The sequence below is a fragment of the Entelurus aequoreus genome, linkage group LG11 (genome assembly GCF_033978785.1).
Source record: "Entelurus aequoreus isolate RoL-2023_Sb linkage group LG11, RoL_Eaeq_v1.1, whole genome shotgun sequence".
In the NCBI taxonomy this organism is placed as follows: Eukaryota; Metazoa; Chordata; class Actinopteri; order Syngnathiformes; family Syngnathidae; genus Entelurus; species Entelurus aequoreus.
The window spans coordinates 27,813,508-27,838,597 of NC_084741.1; the positions used below are offsets into that span (position 1 = coordinate 27,813,508).

Here is a 25,090-nt window from a genome sequence, read left to right on the forward strand (position 1 = left end):
TCGGCAGGCCACCAGCCTGAGGCACCACCGAGCCATCTATATGAGCACTAATCGAACATGGACTCATACGAAATTCAGTTGTGTGTTCAAAATCAATTGATAATTAACAATATTGGTAACTACATTCATTGCAAATGCCGGGAAAAATATTTTTGCAAATGTCTTACAGTCATAAGTCTATATACATTCATCTATTTATGTTCAATGATGTACATGATCAAAGTATTTGTTATTCCTTTACTAAATCAAAGGGTAGGCCACTAATTGTGTTCTGTGAGATGGTTTTACTGCAGGCTGGTAACAGCGATCGCTCTGAAGGAGGGTCATAGACGGAATTTTTGCCTCGTATAAAAACATTGAGGTTTTTGCCTCTATCTGTGGTTAACTTAGTGGTCTACATCAGAAATTGTTTTGGTCCAGGGTCTTAAGACCCTGGAAGGTGGGTATGTAGTAGAATTTCTGACCTTTGACCTATATTGCATGTCTAATGGGAATGTACGCTCATTTGATTTCTTTCCTATTCTGTGCCAGTGGGACAAAAGTGAATGTTAAGTCGTGCCAACCTGTCTACAGAATGTGTTGACTGTCTAAAGGATTCGAGTTGTTATGGAACAGATAGGGAAAAGATAAAAGACATTGACGCACTCGATAAGGAACGATGACGCACAAAAGACATATAAAAAATGGCAGAAGACCGGAACTCGAGGGTGATTTTGGCTTGTGTGTGTCTTGTTTGCTCCGAAGTAACTTGTGGTTTGTCTGCACGGCCAACTCAATTCAACCTGCACTTCTGATAATGGGTAAATAAATTTGTTGTACTAAACTACTTTTGTTGCCTGCTTAAGCTTTGGACAATCCACTACATGAATAACCCAAGATTATGAACAGCACGGCAGAAGAGGGGTTAGTGCATCTGCCTCACCTCGAAGGTCCTGGGTTCGATCCTTATGTGTGGAGGTTGCATGTTTTCCCCGTGACTGCGTGAGTTCCGTTCGGGTACTCCAGCAGCTCCCACCTCAAAGACATGCACCTGACTGGCAACACTAAATTGGCCCTAGTGTGTGAATGTGAGTGTGAATGTTGTCTATCTGTTGGCCCTGCGATGAGGTGGCGACTAGTCCAGGGTGTACCTCGATCGCCTACCGCCCGAATGCAGATGAGATAGGCTCCAGCCTGCGCGACCCCGAAAGGGATAAGCGGTAGAAAATGGATGGATGGATGAGCAAGTACTGGATGTGTAGTACATGATCAGCAGATCCTGGGGCAGGTTGAATTTGGTGAGCTGATGCAGAAAGTCCCTTTTTCCCGGATTGTGTCTATGTGGGATCGAGGCCACTTCAGGTCCCAGCTGAGATTGTGAAACTGCAGTAATCTGAAAGAGCCCACAGTACGTAGACATTATTATAGATATTTAAGAAATATACACACAACACTGGAAACTATTGTAGCCCATATTGTAGTATTGATTTAAAAATGCGTCACCGACATTTAATTTTTAAATTAACGGGAATTAATATCAAAATATTATTACTAAGTATGAGGATGAAGATATTTAATGCAGACTGAGTTGTTTTTGAGGTAATTCATATTTAGTTTGTTTATTTTTTTTTACTTGTAACCTAATTAAAAATCCTTGCCAACGGGAGGCATTGAGACGTCCTCCGGGACACAAGATGGCACTAGTGCATTACTGCAAAGACGGCTGCCCGCACACAAAACGGGGAAGAAACCACCACACCATGGCGACAGGGACGCTATTGCCTTTTCATTGCCGATACGAAGTGCGGTTCATAGTATTTAATTGTATACATTTTATTTCGCTTCACGGCCAACAGTATATCATCCCGTATGAAACTCCTTCAAACTGCAGTGTCGACGAGTTCTTCGACTTTTCCAGTCTGTCGTGTGCAAGCTGTGGTCCAAATCAACAACAGAACGCCGCAGGTCTGTAAATAATCTCAATAAAACAGTTGTGTACGCACAAATAGTTTACTACTTGTGTGTCAAATTACATATGTGCTGGGTTTTGTTTAAAAGTAAACACGCCTTTTGGTAATGTTTGCCAGTTTTTCAGGGCTTGGGCTTGTTTGGAAAAAAGATGTTGAACACATCCTCACATCTGATTTATTATTAAAACGTTGTTTGAACAGTCAATGTAGTTTTGTATTGAATATTTTGTAATAAAAAAAACAAAAAACAAATGTAACCAATTAAATATTTCGTTAACGATGACAAACATTATGACATTAATCCTATTAACGAATGAAGCTAAAATTACCAACAAAGTGCCCTCTTCAGGAATTTTAACCAAATGTAAATACAAATGGATTCATAACCTTGTATTTTTTTCTGGATTATTTTTACATTATCTCTGTTAAAGATTAAGTTGTGTACTGTTCATATCAGGAAACTTACCCAATCAGCAAGGATAAAACTTTCCTAAGTGTGTGTATACCTGTATATACACCTTTTGTATGGTCTCAAGTACCCCCACAGACAAGTACTGTATTTGAGAAGCAGTTTTTTCCCGCAGGACTGCAATCTATCTAACAATGCATTGGGGCGGGCAATGGTGTCATCGTCTTATTTGCATATTTTGACACATGTGCTTGTAATTGTAATTGTAAGAGTGAGGAATAGCGGACAACAAAGTGAGTAAAAACATAAGAGCGCATTGTATTATCCACAAATAAACTAATTAAAAGTTGTTTTCCCTCTCTTCCAGGTCTGAGTTGTATTTGCAAAAGTGGATTCCGCACAGTCACAACTGAGCAGACGTCCATCACTTGTGAGTCCTGTCCAGGAGACAAGCCAGTAGGTACCTTTTTAATGAAGTATTTCTTGCCGTTTGTCTTAAAATATTCTTCCATTGCATTTTTAAAACATGTGTGCAATTTGACGATTGTTTTAATTTGACTCCAGGCAGTAACTAAAGATGGTTTTGGGTGCATTCGCTGCCCAAGTAGTCTTAATGATGCTGGACAGTGCCAATGTCCTCCAGGATACATCCTTGGTAGGTCCCTCAAATTCATTACGTTGACTTCACAAGTGATTTTATTTCTACATGGCTGCCCATGGCTTTTTTTCTTCCAGTGGAGAGGGATGTCAGCGGTAACCTTTTGGATGAGGCAGTGTGTGAGATGTGCAATGGAAATGTTTCAGCTTTCTCAGTACCAAACCGCAGAGGGGAAAGGTATCCGTACCACACATTAGAAATATAGACCCAGCACGCTCATATACCCTTTTTGTGGACCAGTAAATAGACTGACCCGGCTTTTAAAACAAGAGCAATAATCGCAGTATGACATAGGTGTCTTTTATTTGCACAATAAAGTCTTCTAATATTGTCTTGCGGGGACATCACCACTAAGATCTTCAATGTGTCCTCTGTCTTATAGGTGTGAAAGATGCCAGGCTTCATTCATCAAAAGCTCCTGTGTGTGTAACTCTCCCTCTGTGCTGGTGAGCTCCCTACTAACTAGAAATGTGACGTTCACGAACGAGTTGAGTCTTTTGAACGGCTCTTTTAAAGTGACCGTTGAGAACCGAATCCCAGTTGGCAGTTGTTCGGTTGCGAGCCATTTTTATATGAAAATTGCCCATGCTGCCTACAGTACATGTGCGTGCCACTTTTACTGCTGTACCAGGAAGGAGATAGTAGTGCTTGAAAAAAAGTACAAAGTGTACCACAAGAACAATAGTATGTACATAATCATTGATTTAAATAATATAGGATGTAAATAGATCAGGATATAAGTGACATGGGTTGATAGGAGTATATTATAAATATAATATAATAAAAGGAAAAATAGAATTGATTGTGGTTCTGTTGGGCAAATAGTGTAGAAAAATGGCAACAAACCAAACCAAATAAAAGCCCATTCTTCACTGTCCAGTTTGCATTCACGTTTTTACCATGCGTATATTTTTATTCTAGTTGTTTTTATACGTACTATAAAATGATTAGTTTACATTTAAAGCAGTGGTTGGCACTAGAAGGAAGGTAAAGAGTCTTGCTCAATGACGCAATGGCAGTGAAGTTAAAATCGAATGAGGAACCCTCACGTTTCTGGCAGTCTACTCGACTATCTGAGCCACGCTGCCCCAGTAAACCAGGCCCTTAATGTTACATATTTTACTGTGCCACAATGTTTTTACGGCAAGGGAAAATACAAAATAGTGATCCCCTTGTCAAAACATAGGGATATGGATACATGGACATATATGGATATGGATTTTACACAACAAAAGCACACGTCAAATGAAATTGTAATAACATTTCAGAATAATTTACACTAATAGGATAAATATTGGTGGGATGTGTAAGTTTTACTTATTTTGATTACGAGTTTCATTGATATTTGATAACATAACAGCGAGCCAGTCTTTTGAACAGCTCTTAGACAGGAACACTGTGTTGTGGTTATGCTATGCTAAGTTATTACATGTTATTTGTTGTGTTATTCTAGGCAGGCGGGTTATGTCTACCTCAGAGCAGTCTTGCCACTAACGTCAATCCAAGTGTCAACTTTGCTCAGCTGGTGAGTCTCTTGCCTTTTGCCTTTCTGTGTTTATGTTCATTGTTACCTCTGCCAAGGATAACTTTTTTTGGACTCTGTTTGTTCTGGGTTTTGGTTTTTATGCGAGTAAAGAGATACTGCCAGCTGCAGTTAACCATGAGCACTAATGTGAAGTTAATCGAGATTGGCTCTGTTAAGTTTAAAGACTTTTTAAAAGCCTCAGCACCACGTATTAAAATATTTCAGTGCTGTATGTTTTTTTTAATCATGCGTTTATGCGCTTGTTTTCTGATGTACTCTGATTGTGCTCCCCTTGCAGAAGGTCAGTGTTCTGTCTGCCTGGTTCGTCAAAAACCTGTACTCATCCGCAGCCGCCTGCCTTGTAATTATTTATCTTTATGATTATTTAATCTAGTTCTAGTTAAAAGTAGCTTTTTGTGTGAGGTCCATTGTCTTATGTTAACAAATGATACGTCAACAGAGCTTCTCCAACCTGACTGCGTGCCAGGCCCTGGGAAACATGTGCGTGATGAACATGCACTCCTTTAGCGGAATAAGCACTGACGCCTGCGGCCTCTTTAACACCGTCTTCAGATCGCGGGCCGCTTTTAGTCCCACTCAAGACATTTCCTACTGGTAAGAGTAAAAAGAGCCACACATACTTTCATAGGACTCAACATTAGGTACAGTACATCTCATGATATACAATGTGGGACGGTGTCAATAATTTCTGCGTGCAGGAGACAAAATTTGCCATGGCTTTACTACGGCGACGAACCTGGACTTGCAAGTCGAGTCCTTCAGACAGATCCAGTCCCAGTTAGCTTCAGTTTCAGGGGAAGAAACAAGGTAACTTAAATCACAAAATGCAGAAAAGCTTCATGTTAACTGACAATTTATGTTTTCCCCCTGAACAGAACACAGATATTAAGCTGCTTGCTGCCGTATATAACGTCAGAGGAGTGTTCCTCAGATGGGAAAACATTGGAGGATCAAATTTACTGGTGAGAACTGCACAAAACAGCTACAGCTATGAGGATTGGACCACTTTACTAACTTATAAATGTTGTTACAATGTTGGATATTCATGTTAGAACATACCACGCATCAAATGGTAAGGTTCATGCATTTGGGCATGAGCTTGTAGTATCTTTAAATTATGTACATTTTCTATTAGACTGGGCCTGATTTTAACCCAGGTCCCAGAACTCTGAAGGGGGTTATTCCATCGAAAAGCACATGAGGAACATTGATAGGAGCCACCATCTATATAGTCAGTGATGAGGGGTCAGAGGTCACAAAGGATATGTTTTCGCATTGGTACAAACAACTGGGCTTTGTCCAGACTTGGCGGCCCCAGGACTAGCACAACACAGGTCACATCTCACACGGTCACTCTTTCTTGGGAGAGTGACACGACCAACATTATACAATAAGCTTGCACACATTTTTGGAAGCTTTGTTTTCAACCTTTTTTTAACGGTGGATACAGTGTGGTGGACATACTTTTTTGAACATTTTGAGTATTTGCTGTCTGCCAGCCTGTTCCCTCTCTGCTTCAGCCTGGGATATATTCTAAATAAATACTTCCGTTAGGGTTGCACAATATGGAGGATAGAAATTGTATCCTTTTGGGCGATGATAGAGCTTTTATTACTATCGTCATATTGTGATAATGCATGTTCTAATGGTGTCCCACAAATGTGACAGCGACAAGCGAACAAACGCGTCCTTAACACCTCCACAGTGCAAAATTGCTAGTAAGTCAGCCTCCATGGCAGCAACTAAAGTACTTTTCTTACAAATAACCATATTACTGGAGCACTAAAAACAGCTAAACATGCTACACTACACACCATAGGAGGATATGGTAACCGCAAGCCAGAGCTCTTGAATGTGAAAAAAATAACACAAATAACGATAGTTATTGATACGTTAGATCGATATTTTTTAGTCTCACAAAAACCTTTTCATTGTTTTTGTTATTGCGTACAACCTCAGGAAATATAATTCTGAACTCGGGAGGGCTTTAAGAGCAAAAACCAAAGGTTTTAAATCGGAGCCAATAATTAAATAAATTAAATCATATTTTTACGCCATTATCCTGCTGATTGGCCTTGTGGTTAGAGTGTCTGCCCTGAGATCGGTAGGTCGTGAGTTCAAACCCCGGCCGAGTCATACCACAGACTATAAAAATGGGACCCATTGCCTCCCTGCTTGGCACTCAGCATCAAGGGTTGGAATTGGGGGTTAAATCACCAAAATGATTCCCGAGCGCGGCCACCGCTGCTGCTCACTGCTCTCCTCACCTTCCAGGGGGTGGAACAAGGGGATGGGTCAAAGGCAGAGGGTAATTTCACCACTCCGAGTATGTGTGTGACTATCTATTAACTTTTTTGTCTGCCCCTGTATTGGATCAACACACACATTTGTATTATCGCCCAAAACTAATGTAAAGTATCCAAAGAACAAAAGAACAAGTGCTTATTATATTTTAACAGAAGTGAACATAGAAGAAAGTACTACAGAAAGTAACCAAATATTAACAAGTACATTAATAATAGTTTTGAAAACATAATAACACTTACTGCATACCTCAGCAGCCAAATTAGAAACCTTTGAAATCTGTTTGGAAATGGTTGTATTATAATGTACTTACTAAATAATATACTGTGTTATATATTATATCCTATCGCAGGAGGCTACAATATATCGTGATGTAGATTTTAGGTCGTATCGGCCTCCGTGTCAACAACACTGGACTGTTTTGTAAATATGGGCCATTACGAAATTGGATTAGCCGCTAAACTCTGACAGGAAAAGACTGTGCCATTGTGACATTACTATAGGTTTAAGGAAACACAAGCTAAGGTAGGATAAAGTATTGTTTTTTAGCTAATCTTGGCATGTACACAAAAACACCAACCTTGTTGTGACATGCATTGTCATGATCCGTTACCCGGGTCATGGCATGATTTATGTTTGGTAGTTTTTCTGTTTTAGTCTGTTTCCTGGGTGCACCCTCTTTCCTTGTTTTCTGTTGGTTTTTATGGGCACTGATTCTCCTCACCTGTCTTAGTTTTGCAATTAGTGTTCCAACCAGGTGTTTTGGTTAATCACTCCCCCTTATAGTTTCCTGTCACCCAGCAGTAGTTGCTGGGTCAATGTTTGCTATAGTCAACATTTACGTTCTCCTGTTTTTTCTCCTCGCTGTAGTAATTTTGTACACACTAGCATTCCTCGTTTTTCACCCTTGGTGACATTTTGTGTTTTTTAGCTCCATGCTTGCTAGTATCCTCAGTTTTGTATTTTTGTCCTGCGTTTAATTTATTAAAAAACCTTAATCTTACCTGCACGCTTCTCCTGCTTGTCTCCTGCCTTGGAAGGAACGCTACCAGCGCAGCAATGCGCCCCCCAAGACGTAACATGCATTGAGATAATGTTGGTAAAAGCCGTTTTTTTTATACAGCTCTGTAATAATCCAAGAGTGTGCAGGTGTATCTCATGCCGTGGCCGGTGAATCTATACACTGTTTATGTATTTTCGACCGTGTCTGAAAAAAAAAATTGCGGTGATGTTTGTTTTCAAGATGTACAAACAGTGTACATTTTTAAAAGAGAAATTCTGATACTATTGAAAAAGGTGGGGCGTGGTTAAATTTGCAATCTGAAAGGAAAGCCTCACAAACGAACTGCTTGTAGAAAGTGGGTTATACATGTTAATTTACAGCAAAATGTATACAAAATTAACATCAAAGCATATCCAATACATATCCAACTTACGTATATTTCATACAATTGTGTTTTAAATTAAGCTGGTCCTAATATAGTTTAGCACCACTAATAGCTATCTGATAACTGGTGCATTAATAGCTTGCTGACACATGCCACGCTAATCTATAATTGACACATGGCGCATTAATCGCTGGTTGAAAAATGGCTCGCCAATTGCTAGCAGACAATTAGTGCAAAACATTAGATTTTATCCTTAATTTTATTTTATATTTTGTATTTCTTTCAATTTTATTCTATTTAGATGTATAATTTTATTAATTAATGTATTATTTTGTTAAATTGGATTGTTATACCAAATGTAATGTAATCTACATGACCATTCCATTTTTTTTCTAATGTTGTTTGTGGCTGCTGAGTGTAAGTTAGCTGTAAGAATAAATGTCACTGTTTTGTATTCCAGCACCAGACACATATATTTGTTTGGGATATCACATAGATTAGCCTAATTCACATTTATGTATTTGCCTTCTCATTTGTAGATTTGTCCAGAAACTGCCATCAAAAGATTGTCAGCTTTCAGCTTTGGCACATCTTACCAAGAAAGTGTAAGTTCACTGCTCTTGTTTACTCATTGATGATATCACAGCAGTTTTGTATTGATCACATGACTCGTTTGTGTTTATGTATAGTGTGATGTTTCAGTGGCAGACCTGGTGCACACTCTTCCCGAGCCACTGCTTTATGATGTATTCATGGACCTCGGTGGAGAAGACAGCAGAAAACTTCTCCCTTTGCCCACTTTGGTGTATAACCAGCAATACAACGGACGTTTCATCAACCAAGGTGAGATTTGTGTTCCATGTGTCAGTGTGTGATATTTTTGGGGTGGTGTCCTATTTTCCGCACTCCTTGCACAGAGAGCATGAAGAGCTGGTACCTGTCTCGGCGTATGTTTCTTGTGGACGCGCTGAGCGGCAGGGAGAAAAATACGAATTCACTTCCGAAAGTCATCCGTGTTGCCAATTCTGTCAAAATAAGGTGTGGCAATCAAACACAAGACAAAAAACAATTTTTTTTAACTTCCTGGTGACGGAGGGATGGTATTTTGCTTGAATGAATGCAGGTTCCAGTTGGTTCCAAACACACAAGAAGGTCAGGTGTTCCCTCCTTTGCTGACTGTGGAATACAGAGATGTTCCCATCACTGATATCGATACACAAACTGTGTCCGTAAGTCATAACATACATTGTTAGATCAATTATGTCACTCAGTACTTTAGCAAATAATGATCAGATAAGAATCATACATACTGACAAACTTAAATAGGATAGACTTTTATTCATCCCACAATGGGGAGATTACATTGTTGCAGTGCAGTTTTTTTTTACATACAGTAACAGAAGTAAAGCATAAGGAAAAACAAAAAAATACCAATAAATACTATATATTGCTCACAAATATGTATGGATATAAGATAAAAAACAACAAAAAACACTATCATCGGTATTGCACACGACGAAAAAAAACATCGCAGTAATCACATAAGTGCGTTGTAAAGTCTTATGGCTGTGGGTAGAAAGGACCTGTGATAGCGCTCCTTCTTGCACTGTGGATGTAGCAGTCTAATGCTGAAGGAGCTACTCAGGGCCTCCACAGTGGCGTGCATGTGGTGAGATGGATTAGACATTATGGATGTTAACTTGATCAGCATTCTTCTGTCAACCACCTAGTCAATGTATGATTTATGATTTATGATTTATTGGTTCTTAAGCAGGGTTCTTAATTCAATACGTTTGTATAATAAAGCAAATTTCTCCATAAGAAACAACGTAAATATAAATAATGGGTTCCAGCCTCGACCGAAGTCCATATTTTAGTGAAGGTTTGTAGCGGTTTGTGCTATATATACAGTACTGTATATAAAACAAACATAACAATGTGTAATAGATCAACTATCTCTTTATTAACAAGCCAAAACAACAACAACGACATCTCAACTGTTTTCTGTATGTGCTGTTCTGCCAACACGTGTACACACACATATAAATCCCTTTGGTGCCTCCACAAACGATCAGAAATCACAAAAATCCTTAACTTTAACAACCATATTGCTACAATATACACTGTGTGTGTGTGTGTGTGTGTGTGTGTGTGTGTGTGTGTGTGTGTGTGTGTGTGTGTGTGTGTGTGTGTGTGTGTGTGTGTGTGTGTGTGTGTGTGTGTGTGTGTGTGTGTGTGTGTGTGTGTGTGTGTGTGTGTGTGTGTGTGTGTGTGTGTGTGTGTGTGTGTGTGCGTCACAGGCAAGCACAAAATGGCTGCCAGCGGGACTCAAAAGTAGTGAATGAAGCAATCCTACACAAAAACATGGTTCATGCACAGATACATAGTTGGCTCATTTAAATAGTCCGTAAATCAAAATGTTTGCATTTGATAAAGTATAAATCTGTAAATCTGTAAATAAATGATGTGGCGGGCCAGATCTAGCCCTTGGGCCTCGAGTTTGACACCTGTGCCTTTTATAAATCTAAAAATATACCTACAGTATATTTGTTGGTTGTCCTGTTAAAAACGTTAAGGTTATTAAATAATTTATAAGATAAATAATAATTTGGCAATTAACGAAGCCTTTTCTAAAAGACAGTATGAAAACAGTGCTATCTGCTGGATCTGGTGTGATACTACTTCTTAGTAATAATAAGTGCTGCTGACGGAGGTTATATTTAAAACTTCTCTCCTTCCGTAGATGAGCTTTGCTTTGGAGTATGAGATGGATCAAAGTGAGGCTCGAATGAAGACCGATGTGAGTTCAAACTAAAAGTTATTTCTAACGTGAATCATTTTAACAGTGATTACCCTGATTGTGTGTGCACAGACTGCTTTAGGTGTGTTGGCTGGTCTGTCTGTGCTCTTATCAGTGCTGAAGACAGTCAGCTGGAAGAGGAGGATTGCCTCACCGATTGTTGATTTAAGGGTATAGTTAGAATGTTTGCCATTAACAGACTTGACATTTCCATGTCAAAAGTTGTTTCTTTACCCCTTGCTGCTTTTAGACCATGCTGATGTTTTTCTTGTTTTACGCCGGAGATCTGGCCAATGTTTTCCTTGCCGTCACTGTGGGAACTGGACTCTACTGGCTCATCCTTTACAAGGTAAACAATACTTATGCGGAATTTTACAGCACATAGGACACATCTGACGGCTATTTTTTCCAGGCCCAGCAGCAGGCATCAGTGTTGTTGCCACTGCCTCAACAAGAAGAGCAGTTTGTGACATATATCAGTTGTGCCTTCGCACTCAAGGTGAGACATGCCAGAGGTGAACAAAGCTAGAAAAGCGATACTTTAGGGGAACTGCCATTTAAAAAAAAAAAAAATCTTGCCTTTCATTTACAATCATTATGAAAGACATGACAACAGATTTTTTTTTTTAATGTATTCTAAATAGTAAATAAATGCGATCAAAAGTATGCTTACAATGGAGCCTACATGAGCCACTCTATTCTGCCTATAAAGGCCTTAAATAAAATCAAAACACTTCTATTTTTTATACACATGATGTAAGTATAAATGTAATGCAGTAACAGGCACATTTATAATGACATTTAATATTTATGTATTTTGCTTATTTTAAGCATACGCGGCACCTTAATCATTGATTACTGCTCACTGCATGAGAGCCAACAAACATAATAAAACATCACTTACTGTACAAGGTCTGCAGTCATTGGGATTCCAACTGCTAGGATGTTTATATATTCCTATTTAGATGAAGAATGACTCATAATCCTTGCAAAGAATAGCGGGGTGGAACTAAGCGTCTTTTCATGTCGTTCTCGCAATTGCCGGGTCTAAATTGGCTGTCAAAGTTTACAAACTTGTTGGAATATGTCTTTGTCCTTCTACTGTCCAGGTGATAGGCATGATTTATGATCTACAATAAAGTTTGACGAGCAATGAAGCAGCTCATCAGTCGATCGATCATGTCAACATTGGCACACCAAGCTCGTGATCATGGTGCCGCTGTAAATAGTTCCTCTGTGTTAGCCCTTATAATAACATTATCACTAATACGTGGTTAATAGGGGTGTCCAAAAACAAATATATTTTCAAATTAACCACGATTCTTACTTGTAACTTTTCTTAATTGATCCAAAAAAATCTAAAATGTATTTAAAAAAATATACATATATTGTTTTTTTTATATATAAATATATATGTTTTTTTTTTTTAAATCTGTCTTGTCCAACGTCTCAGGCAAATAATGTTGTTTGCCACATCTGGTGTACAGATATACTTTAGAAAAGAGAAGTGTTGGATATTTCTCTTGTTGCCTTATTTGTATTTGACATGGAATAACGACTTCCGGACGGCTTCGAAGCGATTCTGGACCACCATCCGCCGCCTCAGGTAGTGGAAGCAGTGCACTGTCAACACCGTGTATGGTGAGAATGCTGTGCTCCTGACCACTGCAGATGTTGTGGCTCGGTGAAGGGAATACTTCGAAGACCTCCTCAATCCCACCAACGCATCTTCCTATGAGAAAGCAGTGGGTTATAGGAGTGGCCTCTCCTATTTCTGGGGCTTAGGCTCCGGGGGTGGATGAGATCCGCCCGGAGTTCCTTAAGGCTCTGGATGCTGTGGGGCTGTCTTGGTTGACAAGACTCTGCAAAATTGCGTGGTAATCGGGGGCGGTACCTCTGGATTCGCAGACCGGGGTGGTGGTTCCTTTCTTTAAAAAGTGGAAATGGAGGGTGTGTTTCAACTATTTTCGTTCTGGTCGTGGAACTGTGGACCAGCTCTATACTCTCGGCAGGGTCCTTGAGGGTGCATGAGAGTTTGCCCAACCAGTCTACATGTGCTAGTGCAGTGGTTCTCAACCTTTTTTCAGTGATGTACTCCCCGTGAAATTTTTTTTAATTCAAGTACCCCCTAATCAGAGCAAAGCATTTTTGGTTGAAAAAAAGAGATAAAGAAGTAAAATACAGCACTATGTCATCAGTTTCTGATTTATTAAATTGTATAACTTGTACTTATAATCTGTTGTGGTCTTTCTGGAACTATTTGGAAAAAAAGATATAAAAATAACTAAAAACTTGTTCAAAAATAAACAAGTGATTCAATTATAAATAAAGATTTCTACACATAGAAGTAATCATCAACTTAAAGTGCCCTCTTTGGAGATTGTAATAGAGATCCATCTGGATTCATGAACTTAATTCTAAACATTTCTTCACAAAAAAAGAAATCTTTAACATCAATATTTATGGAACATGTCCACAAAAAATCTAGCTGTCAACACTGAATATTACATTGTTGCATTTCTTTTCACAGTTCTTTTTGACAGACATTTTTTTTAAATCTCACGTACCCCTTGGCATACCCCCAGGGGTACGCGTACCCCCATTTGAGAACCACTGTGCCAGTGGACTTGGAGAAGGCATTCGACCTTGTCCCTTGGGAAGTCCTGTGGGGAGTGCTCAGAGAGTATGGAGTATTGTGGTGGTCAGATATGATCAGTGTCAGAGCTTGGTCCGCATTGCCGACAGTAAGTTGGATCCGTTTTCAGTGAGGGTTGGACTCCGCCAAGGCTGCCCTTTGTCACCGATTCTGTTCATAACTTTTATGGACAGAATTTGTAGGTGCAGTCAGGGCGTTGATGGGATCTGGTTTGGTAGCTGCAAGATTAGGTCTCTGCTTTTTGCAGATGATATGGTCCTGATGGCATTATCTGGCCAAGATCTTCAGCTTTCACTGGATTGGTTCGCAGCCTAGTATGAAGCGACTGGGATGAGAATCAGCACCTCCTAGTCCGAGTCCATGGTTTTCGCCCAGAAAAAGGGTGGAGTGCCATCTCCTGATTGGGAAAGAGATCTTTTCCAAAGTGGAGGAGTTCAAGTACCTCGGAGTCTTGTTCAGGAGTGAGGGAAGAGTGGATCGTGAGATCGACAGGCGGATCGGTGCGGCGCCTTCAGTAATGCGGACATTGTATTGATCCGTTGTGGTAAAGAAGGAGCTGAGCCGGAAGACAAAGCTCTGAATTTACCACGTCCAAAATTAGTTTCCTTCTTCGGGTGGCGGGGATCTCCCTTAGAGACAGGGTGAGAAGCTCTGCCATCAGGGAGGAGCTCAAAGTAAAGCCGCTGCTCCTCCACATCGAGAGGAGTCAGATGAGGTGGTTTGGGCATCTGGTCAGGATGCCACCAGAACGCCTCCCAGAGGAGGTGTTTAGGACACGGGGAAGACCCAGGACACATTGGGAGGACTATGTCTCCCGGCTGGCCTGGGAACGCCTCGGGATCCCCTTGGAGGAGCTGGACGAAAGTGCCTGGGGAGAGAGAAGTCTGGGCTTCTCTACTTAGGCTGCTGCCCCCGCGACGTGAAAGAAAATGGTTGGATTTATTAAATGTTTGGGTAAAATTTTATTTAACAAAACCAAGTTTCTTTTAAGTAATAGTAATTTATCAGAGCTGTTATCTATTTTATGGAGGAATGTAGTTAATCATAGAACTTGTGTCCAACAGTATTAAAAAAGTATTTATTTTGAATCGAGAGTTGTTTTGAATCGAGAATTGATTCTGAATCGAATCGTTACCCCCTAGAATCAAACCAAATCAAATTTTGAAATGCCCAAAGATTCACAGCCTTATTGGTTATGATTCAAGTCATGAAATATAATTGGACTATTGTTGGCGGTTATTTATTGGGTATTAAGGATGGAATAGAGGACCTCCCTTTGACTTTGCTGTAAGCAGACTTTTATTTACGTTTATTTACGAGTTAGAATGCTTTAAAAAAAAAAACACATCTGTCATCATGTCTTTAATAATGATTGTGAACGATAGGCAACGTTCTAAAAAAAAAAAGTGCAGTAGGTACCGAATTTGGTACTTTTTTAGGCACTGACCAAATTTTGTCGGTACTACCGGGTGTCGATTCACGTAAAATTAAACTGTGCCATATTTTGATAATTTTGCTGCTTGTGACGTCACATCCAGTGTTCTGTCGAAATTAGCTGCTTTGTAGAAAAAAGCCACCAGTCGCGTAATTCGATAGCGGTGTCTATGGATTTAAGCTACCGTGTCAAAAAATGCTACCTTAAATTTAAAAACACTGATTTACATTTCAAATTACGCTTCCACTGTAGAATGGCTATATTATTCATAGAGGTAGAACACCCACCTGACAGGAATATTTAGCCATCAAATAATGCTCTCACTACCGCTAGGTAGTCGGGCACGACTCTTATTGTTGTATTTCCTCGGTCCACATGCAACTTTTATGTTCTCTTAATTTTTCTTACTGAAATTGCTTTAGTCATTGTTGACACTTTACCCACCATGCTCCCCGTGCCACCCACACTTGGTAATTGGAGCTTAAAAACATTTAGATAATTGGTTTCACAATGTAAAAGCGCTTTAAAGGCCTACTGAAATGACATTTTTTTATTTAAACGGGGATAGCAGATCCATTCTATGTGTCATACTTGATCATTTCGCGATATTGCCATATTTTTGCTGAAAGGATTTAGTAGAGAACATCGACGATAAAGTTCGCAACTTTTGGTCGCTGATAAAAAAAAAGCCTTGCCTGTACTGGAAGTAGCGTGACGTCGCAGGTTGAAAGTCTCCTCACATTTCCCCATTGTTTTCAATGCAGCAAGAGCGATTCCGACCGAGAAAGCGACGATTTCCCCATTAATTTGAGCCAGGATGAAAGATTCGTGGATGAGGTACGTGAGAGTGAAGGATTAGAGTGCAGTGCAGGACGTATCTTTTTTCGCTCTGACCGTAACTTAGGTACAAGGGCTCATTGGATTCCACACTCTCTCTTTTTTCTATTGTGGATCACGGATTTGTATTTTAAACCACCTCAGATACTATATCCTCTTGAAAATGAGAGTCGAGAACGCGAAATGGACATTCACAGTGACTTTTATCTCCACGACAATACATCGGCAAAACACTTTAGCTACGGAGCTAACGTGATAGCATCGGGCTTAAATGCATATAAAAACAAAAGAAATAAACCCCTGACTGGAAGGATAGACAGAAGATCAACAATACTACTAAACCATGGACCTGTAAATACACGGTTAATGCTTTCCACCCTGGCGAAGCTTAACAATGCTGTTGCTAACGACGCCATTGAAGCTAACTTAGCAAAGGGACCTCACAGAGCTATGCTAAAAACATTAGCTATCCACCTACGCCAGCCAGCTCTCATCTGCTCATCAACACCCGTGCTCACCTGCGATGAGGACAGCGGTGCGGCGGTGGGCGTTGTAGCTTTCGACGACACCCCGGCCGCCATCAGAGTCGGCAAGAAACATATATTTCCCCAAAGTTACGTACGTGACATGCACATAGCGACACGCACGTACGGGCAAGCGATCAAATGTTTGGAAACCAAAGCTGTACTCACGGTAGCGCGTCTGCTATCCAACTAAGTCCTCCTGGTTGTGTTGCTGTAGCCGCCGCTAATACACCGATCCCACATACAACTTTCTTCTTTGCAGTCTTCATTGTTCATTAAACAAATTGCAAAAGATTCACCAACACAGATACCTAGAATACTGTGGAATTTTGAGATGAAAACAGAGCTTTTTGTATTGGATTCAATGGTGTCCGAATACTTCCGTTTCAACGATTGACGTCACGCGCATACGTCATCATACTTAAGACGTTTTCAACCGGAAGTTTAGCGGGAAATTTAAAATTGCACATTATAAGTTAACCTGGCCGTATTGGCATGTGTTGCAATGTTAAGATTTCATCATTGATATATAAACTATCAGACTGCGTGGTCGGTAGTAGTGGGTTTCAGTAGGCCTTTAATGGCCATGCGTGCGCATCATCATTAGCATTAGGTAACAATCAAGGAAACAATCACTCAAGCAGTACTCAGGGTGGACTCAGCCAAACTCTAAGTAATGTTGCAATTTTCAACACCAACAAAGCAAGTATGATTGGTAAAAAAAAACCTCTCTAACCTAAAGCGCCACTCTTCCAAAATGCGCTAGCTTGATGCTAATTTACTTTTGATTAGTCGTAGACAGGCTACTATTCACATTAGCTTTTTTACATGGTGATTTCAACAGCTCCAAATTTGGTAATGAAAACTACAACTAAGATGAATGTTAAAATCAACCAGTTGGTTTGTAATAAGTACAAAGCTTACAGTATAAACACTTTGCAGTGTGCAACATAACCCATTCAGCTTCATAGAAAAAGCTACTTCCTAGGTAGACAATATACCATAAATATCATATACAGTACTGCCATCTAAGGTCTTGGAAGTACAACTGCATCACAAATTAGATTAAAATGTTACTATAAAACAGACAACTGGACAGCACAGTTATCATAATCAGCTCATATTTAAATGTCACATTAAAAAACATTTTATTATCAAACAATTCAAATGTATTAAAACACCAAAGTACCAAAAAATTGGTACTGTGTTGGGTACCAATTGGGTATCAATTCCCAGATACCAGGAATCGGTATTGTCAGTTCAAGTTACATTAAAAAACCAAACATTATTATCAAACATCCATCCATCCATCCATTTTCTACCACAGTCCTTTTCGGGGTGGCGGGGGTGCTGGAGCCTATCTCAGCTGCATTCGGGCGGTAGGCGGGGTACACCCTGGACAAAACGCCACCTCATCGCAGAGCCAACACAGATAGACAGACAACATTCACACTCACATTCACACACACAGCGATTAAAAATTATTAAAACACACAAAACCTTTGAAAATTGGTACCATAGAGTACCAGTATCGATTCCCATATACCAGGAATCTGTACTGTATCGGTTCAAATGTGAACTGTACCCATCCTTAGCTAGACTGTCCTTCTGCTATAAATGATGCATTCTTATTGTGTGTTTAGGCAGTCCAGTTCCTCCACAAACTGATAGTGCAGTTGTCTGTTGATGTCTTCTTTATTGACTGGGAGAGACCACGCAGCAAACCTAGCAAGACTGTGTCAGGTGATTATTATTTAAAATACTTTTAAAATGGTTGTAATATTATTTACGTCTGTTGTTAGCCAATGGTGAGCAGAAGCGTGATCCATCTCCTGTCAGCATCTGGAGGACATACTTTGTGGCCAATGAGTGGAACGAGATCCAAACCATCCGCAAGATACGTCCGACATTTCAGATCATGGCTGTGCTCTTCTTCCTTGAAGTACTTCTACGTCTGCATACTTATTTTTACTTGAATCCCTTTGTTCCTTCGATTCAATTTCACCCTGCTTGACTTATTTAGGTGTTGGGCTTTTCTAACTTAGCCCTGAGAGACCCCTGGCCAACTTTACGGCGCCCTCCACATGCGTACACGCCTTCATACAGCCTGATCATGCGCTACGGCTTGACAGCAACGCTATGGCTCTGCTTTGGACTTCTGCAGGTGATACTTTTCACTTATTTCTCACATATTTTAAGAATATAAAAAAACATACACCTAATAAATCTAATCATTTATCAATGCAGGTGATTTTCTTCACTGTGTTTTATGAGCATTTTGTGGAAGACAAAATCCGCCAGTTTGTGGATCTCTGCTCTATCAGTAATGTGAGTCAGAATTATTATTGTTCTTATGATTTCTACAAATGACCACCAGGGAGTGTACATTTGCACTTGGTGGTTTGGGTGGGCAATATTTCAAGTTTGGGTATCATCTGTTACCAATACAGTACAGTATTGCTAAATGCAGTATTTTATTTTTTTTTAATGTTCAACATCATTGAATGATTTTGTAATTTTTGATTTGTTGATAATGTTCATGAATAGAATGAAACACATGACACATAACAATAAATGTTTGTATTAGTCCTGTCAAAAACAAAATAAGATTAAGCACAGTTTAGAATTTTGAGGAATCATGTTATATTACTTGTTAACTTTAGGAAAAGGCCCCAGTATTAGGACACAAATGCTATTTTATTGTCAAAATGTCATATAGGAAATGTTTCACATAAATACATTTATTTCCTCAAAACGTGGAAACAGTTATATCTAAAGTATTATTTCTATGGCAAATTTGCCAGCAAGCCCACCAGTCTCCACCTACTCAGTGGCCTAGTGGTTAGAGTGTCCACCCTGAGATCGGTAGGTTGGGAGTTCAAACCCCGGCCGAGTCATACCAAAGACTATAAAAAATGGGACCCATTACCTCCCTGCTTGTCACTCAGCATCAAGGGTTGGAATTGGGGGTTAAATCACCAAAAATGATTCCCGGGTGCGACCACCGCTGCTGCTCACTGCTCCCCTCACCTCCCAGGGGGTGATCAAGGGTGATGGGTCAAATGCAGAGAATGATTTCGCCACACCTAGTGTGTGTGTAACAATCATTGGTACTTTAACTTTAACTTTAACTTTATCTCATCTTTGCACTGACATACAGTATGCATTGACCTGATCACTGACGCCGCTAAAGTAGGAGTATGTGATGTCAAAATGAATTGGGTGATTAACCTGTGTATATAAATACATGATTGCAATAACTTTTTATCATCCAAGTGTCAACAGCCCTGATTTAAAAAAAATCTTATAAGTTATTTGTGACAATTTGAACTTTATTAATATGACATTATCAACAAGTATTATAGTCTATACCATTAATGTGCTGATCGATCAGCCACCAATTAGTGTTGGCCTATTATCAGGAAAAATCGCCATTGCCGATTAATGCCTTTTAGTGCCAATCAAAAACTTCTGATCTCCTCTGGCTGACACTTTTTATTTTCAGTCCCCCGGCTAACAACTAATTATGTGTCTCCATACACAGTGTGGAGAAGCTCCCCATAGTTAATAGTAATTGCCTACATAGCGGCAAATAAACTGCATTTCTTAGTATCTTATCAAGTACCATTATTACTGGAGCACAAGGCTAAACATGTTACACAATGTGATAAAATAAGTGCTTAGTAAAGTTTAAGAAGTGTAGATTTAAACGCATTACAGCAGAAAGTAAGCTAATATTTAAAATCTATACAGATATCCATATTTAGGTAATAACAAGAAGATTAATAAGTGTCTAGAAAGAGGACAATAAAACAACTGTTGGTGTGTGAAGGCTCTAGCTTACCTGTGACCCAAGTGAGGGTAAGTGATATATAAAATGGATGGATGTTAGTGTATGAGCATTGTATCAGCCAGTATACTGCACGTAACTGACATAAGGTAAGGTGTAATGGGATGAAGGATGTATATAATCAGTGCGACTTGAATACATCAGCCTACAGGCTCACTGTGATCTGGAAGCAACCATATAACTGGAGACAGACAGGATGCCCCAACACTGGTGGCAGTCAAACACGGCGGTAGAACAAAATCCTTGGCTCGTTCTAAGGTCAAAGAGAGCAGTTTTTCCACAATTGTTACAACAATTAAGAAAACGGCTCCACCATACAAGATAAGGGATGAATCGGAGATTGCGTGCGTCTACTATAAACATTTTGGACACACACTGGAGTCATGTCCTCTATTGCAGTGGTCCCCAACCACCGGGCCAGGGCCCGGTACCGGTCCGTGGATCGATTGGTACCGGGCCGCACAAAAAATAAAAAAAATATATAATAATAATAATAATATTTTTTTTTTTTATTAAATCAACATAAAAAACATATGTGCACCAACCCAAAAAACCTCCCTCCCCCATATACACTCATTCACACTCATTCGCACAAAAGGGTTGTTTCTTTCTGTTCTGTCTATTTCTGGTTCCTACATTATATATCAATATAGATCAATACAGTATGCAGGGATACAGTCCGTAAGCACACATGATTGTATTTTTTATGACCAAAAAAAACAAAAACAAAAAAACAACCCCTAGCTTCCTGCACATCCATCAAAAGAAAAATAATTCACGGAAAAGGCCATGATGAATAAAATCGAAATAATTCAAAAAGAATGCAAACGGATTGTGGATTAAATAAAACATCTGACTTTGTCTCTCAAAGAGCTAATGAAAGATGAAAAAAATATTTCACTGGTCAAATCTCAGTTTAATGTTTCAATGCAAGTCTGATGATGCTTTCTGCTTTACTGTACATGAATCCCTGATGCCGTTAATTCCCACTGATGAACAACCGGAACAAAATGAATGGTTTCCAAAGGTCAATAAACATTAGAAAGAATGCATTGAGAATGTTGAAGAATGGTTTAAAATAACCAAAATACCCCCTAAGTAAACCACCATTTGAAACTCACATAGCTGGAAGGCCCCACCTGCAGGAGGTGTCATCAGTGGAAAAGAAAGCACAGGAGGTTCTGAAAAATGGGGGCAAAGCTTCAATTTCACCAAAACCCTCAAAAATAATGAGCAGGAAGAAATATGATCGATACTGGACTAGTAAGGTCAATGATTTTTATTTTCTCAAAATATTTTTTTTTGTTAATGTTTACAAACTCGGGTAAAAATTCCCTGGACACTGGAGGACTTTTAGGGTAAAAAAACATTTAAAAAGAGTAGTAGATAGTAGTTTTTGTTTTTTTGTAGTTATTGTGTAATATTAACTTTGATGATAAGGAACTACATTAAATACTCTGGTAATACTGGTGGTCAGTTGGAAAATAAACTCAAAACACCAAGTTTTGTTTTGTGCAGATTTCAGTGCTGCTGTTACCTCACCGCTGCTTTGGCTACTACATCCATGGGCGCTCAGTGCATGGCCATGCTGATACAAACATGGAGGAGATGAGCAATAATCTGAGGAGAGAAGCAGTACGTCCACCAATAGACTGTATTTTTTTTATTTTAAGTAGTCTTTTAATATGCGTTATTCTTATGTTTACTCTTTCCGGCATTAAGGAGTCAATGTGTGGCCAAAGAGGTCTTCTTCCCAACACAGACATCCAGACATTCCAGGTTGCCCTTTCCATCCGACTGCGGTCCCATTACGACAAGATACGGGAGTCCTTCACCAGGGTTAGTACTTATCTCCACCATGAATGTTGCAAAGATAAATGTGTATACCGTGCATCTTCTTTATAATGACAACCCGTCCAAGTCGACCTTGTTTTCCACATTACTAAAAAGTCCCCACTTAAGCCGACGTGGACATTTTTGGTCAAGTTTTTTGATTTGTTGATGACAATTTGAGAGCCAAAGGGTCACTTTATGTGTACATGAGTTGTAGTATTGTTAACTTGATCATTATCACTATGCAGCGTAAAACGATAACAGCAACATAACTAATGTTTAGTTACACAGCTTCAACCTGTACATGGTGACTTCCTGTTCAGTTTAAAGTAAGCGTAACGGATTTCAGCTAGTGTGCAGAGTTTGCGCTTGAAAATGAGATGCCAGCTGTGGCTTTTAACTCGTTGTCTAGCGCTCTCGCCTCTCAATCGAGGGACCCGGTTCGAGCCTCGGGCAGGAAGGAGAGGCTGGAACAGCTTCAGAATTAAACAAGTATTGAACTGTATTCTACCAGGACAATTAACAAAATACACCAATTTCATTTTGTAAATATATTGCTAGATTTTTTTGTTGTTGCTATAAATGTTGTCAAGCAGTGTTTCCCATACCCGCCACAAGTACTACCGGTTTGCCCTAACTCCACCCATCCATTTTCTACCGCTTGTCCCTTTTGGGTCGCGGGGGGTCGCTGGAACGTATCTCAGCTGCATTCGGGCGGTAGGCGGGGTACACCCTGGACAAGTCGCCACCTCATCGCAGGGCCAACACAGATAGACAACATTTACACTCACATTCACACACTAGGGCCAATTTAGTGTTGCCAATCTCATAAACTCAATATAACGTACCTGGTCTGCCAGAACATAAAAAGATGGAGCAGGAGAGACCGATGTTGCCAATTTAGCAACTTTTTTGATAGATTTAGTGATAATCTAATATCTCTATTTTTTTATTTTTCTAAAAAGCTACAAATCAGTGAAGGGTCTTTTGGCGACTTCGCTCTTCTTTAGGGCCCGCCACCATTTTGTCTGTATTTTTCAAGAAGCAACAAAAGCTTCATTTGTAGTTTTAAACATATTTGTCTTGCTTTTAATGCTTTGTAATCACTTTTTGCGGATGCGCTTTGTCCAATAATGCAAATTCAACATTGACATTGCAGTTTTGTGGGAATTACTGCATCAACAAGAGTCCGACATACAAGACATGAGTACAGCAGCTCTGTTAAGATTATAGAATATCAAAAATAAACAAAAGGCTACAATGTCAACAAATTGCTTAGGTTTAAAAAAAAAAATTTTTTTGCAAAGATTGACTAGTTTTGTCAGCCACTTATGTCGACAACCAATCAATCAGCCAATTTGACTGTATTCCAATCCTGCGTTATTGTGTTTATACATTTCCAGCGTCATGGACCATCACGACTTATAGACGCAGCCTCAGCCAACCAGTTGGATCCAAACATCCGGGCTTACCACACCATGAACCACTTCCTTGGATCAATCATTGATCATGTTAGTGTCGGACTGGTTTAGATTTGTTCTTGCACATCTTTCCTGGTCTCATATTGTTTTCTTTCCCCTCAGGCCCACCCTGACATGGATTACTATGTGAGGGACAAACTAACATTCGAGAGGGTGATGGGCATGGAGTTCCTTGAACCAAATGACAAGAGCATCTTTTATAATGGTGGCCATCTTTAGTGAAGACATTCTGTGCTGTATATCTGTTGATACACACTTACTTAATGTCTGTTTTCCGCCACAGATGAAGGCCACTCCTTTAGCGATGTGCTCTATTATGGAAACGAGGGAACACTGCTGATTTTTGACACTTTGTTCTTCTGCGTTGTCGACCTTGTGTCTCAGAGCTTCGTGCTTGCAGCCGTGCTAACCTATGTACAGCAAATGGTCAGTATTTGATGCACATATGTATTTCATGTACTGTCATCATGTGACGTAAGTGATATTTTTCCTCACAGATCTTTAAAAGAATTCGCAATGTCTTTGGAAGAAGGAACATTGTCAACAAAACCCTGGTTGATGACAGATTTCTGATTTAGTCATTTGTAGTATCTACATAATCCATACTGAGTGTTTTTTATTTTAGGTCATTTTGCTGTATTTGCTGTTACATTTTTACACAGTTTTTACATACCTGGTTCATCATGTAAAATATAAGTATTTTCTCATGATGAAAATGTGTTTTTATCAGGTGTCATACACAGTAGACATTATTATTGTATTTAATGTTTGTTGAGGCATGGAATGAAGCAAGGCATTAAAATATACTTTATATAAATGTTTTTGTGTGTATTCTATGTCATTACTCTAAAATAATTACAATGAAAATATTTTAGTCAATAAAGTAGATAAAATAATTTTACGTTTTTGAGCTAAATTTCTACATCTTAATGACTAAAAAATGTCAACTTCCAGAAATGTTTTCATATAAATGTGTGTGTGTGTGTGTATATATATATATATATATATATATATATATATATATATATATATATATATATATATATATATATATATATATATATATATATATATACAGTAGATATATATATATATATATATATACAGTATATATATATATATATATATATACAGTATATATATATATATATACATATATATATATATATATATATATATATATATATATATATATATATATATATATATATATATATATATATATATATGTATATATATATACTGTATATATATATATATATATATACTGTATATATATATATATCTACTGTATATATATATATATGTACATACATATGTATATATATTAGGGCTGCGAATCTTTGGGTGTCCCACGATTCGATTCAATATCGATTCTTGGGGTCACGATTCGATTATAGATAAAAAAATTTCGATTCAA

The 25,090-nt window shown here is 39.0% G+C and overlaps 1 protein-coding gene across 3 annotated transcripts; it reads left to right on the top strand.

Annotated features, from left to right (window-relative positions):
• Positions 1-1,669: 1,669 nt before the first annotated feature.
• tmem67 (transmembrane protein 67) lies at positions 1,670-24,652 on the top strand. 3 transcript variants are annotated; one of them, XM_062064180.1, is made up of 28 exons: positions 1,670-1,944; positions 2,726-2,814; positions 2,923-3,013; positions 3,094-3,193; positions 3,399-3,462; positions 4,470-4,541; positions 4,840-4,902; positions 5,002-5,156; positions 5,261-5,369; positions 5,438-5,524; positions 8,794-8,859; positions 8,944-9,097; positions 9,172-9,292; positions 9,378-9,483; positions 10,998-11,054; positions 11,127-11,225; positions 11,305-11,403; positions 11,467-11,553; positions 18,150-18,249; positions 18,309-18,448; positions 18,530-18,670; positions 18,754-18,834; positions 21,875-21,991; positions 22,079-22,195; positions 23,593-23,700; positions 23,773-23,875; positions 23,954-24,096; positions 24,168-24,652. In XM_062064180.1, the coding sequence occupies exons 1-28, from the start codon at positions 1,674-1,676 to the stop codon at positions 24,246-24,248; spliced, it is 3,021 nt and encodes a 1,006-aa protein (XP_061920164.1). In that variant the 5' UTR covers positions 1,670-1,673; the 3' UTR covers positions 24,249-24,652. The 3 variants fall into 3 exon arrangements, with proteins under 3 accessions (XP_061920164.1, XP_061920165.1, XP_061920166.1); XM_062064181.1 differs by lacking the exon at positions 18,754-18,834; XM_062064182.1 differs by lacking the exons at positions 18,150-18,249; positions 18,309-18,448; positions 18,530-18,670; positions 18,754-18,834.
• Positions 24,653-25,090: the final 438 nt, after the last annotated feature.

Excerpts from the sequence above, each read along its gene's own strand:
- tmem67 (XM_062064180.1), top strand. The coding sequence starts at position 1,674 with ATGGCACTAGTGCATTACTGCAAAGACGGCTGCCCGCACACAAAACGG. Across the intron at positions 18,835-21,874 it reads ATCTCTGCTCTATCAGTAAT|ATTTCAGTGCTGCTGTTACC; the intron begins GTGAGTCAGAAT and ends TGTTTTGTGCAG. Across the intron at positions 23,701-23,772 it reads TTGGATCAATCATTGATCAT|GCCCACCCTGACATGGATTA; the intron begins GTTAGTGTCGGA and ends CTTTCCCCTCAG.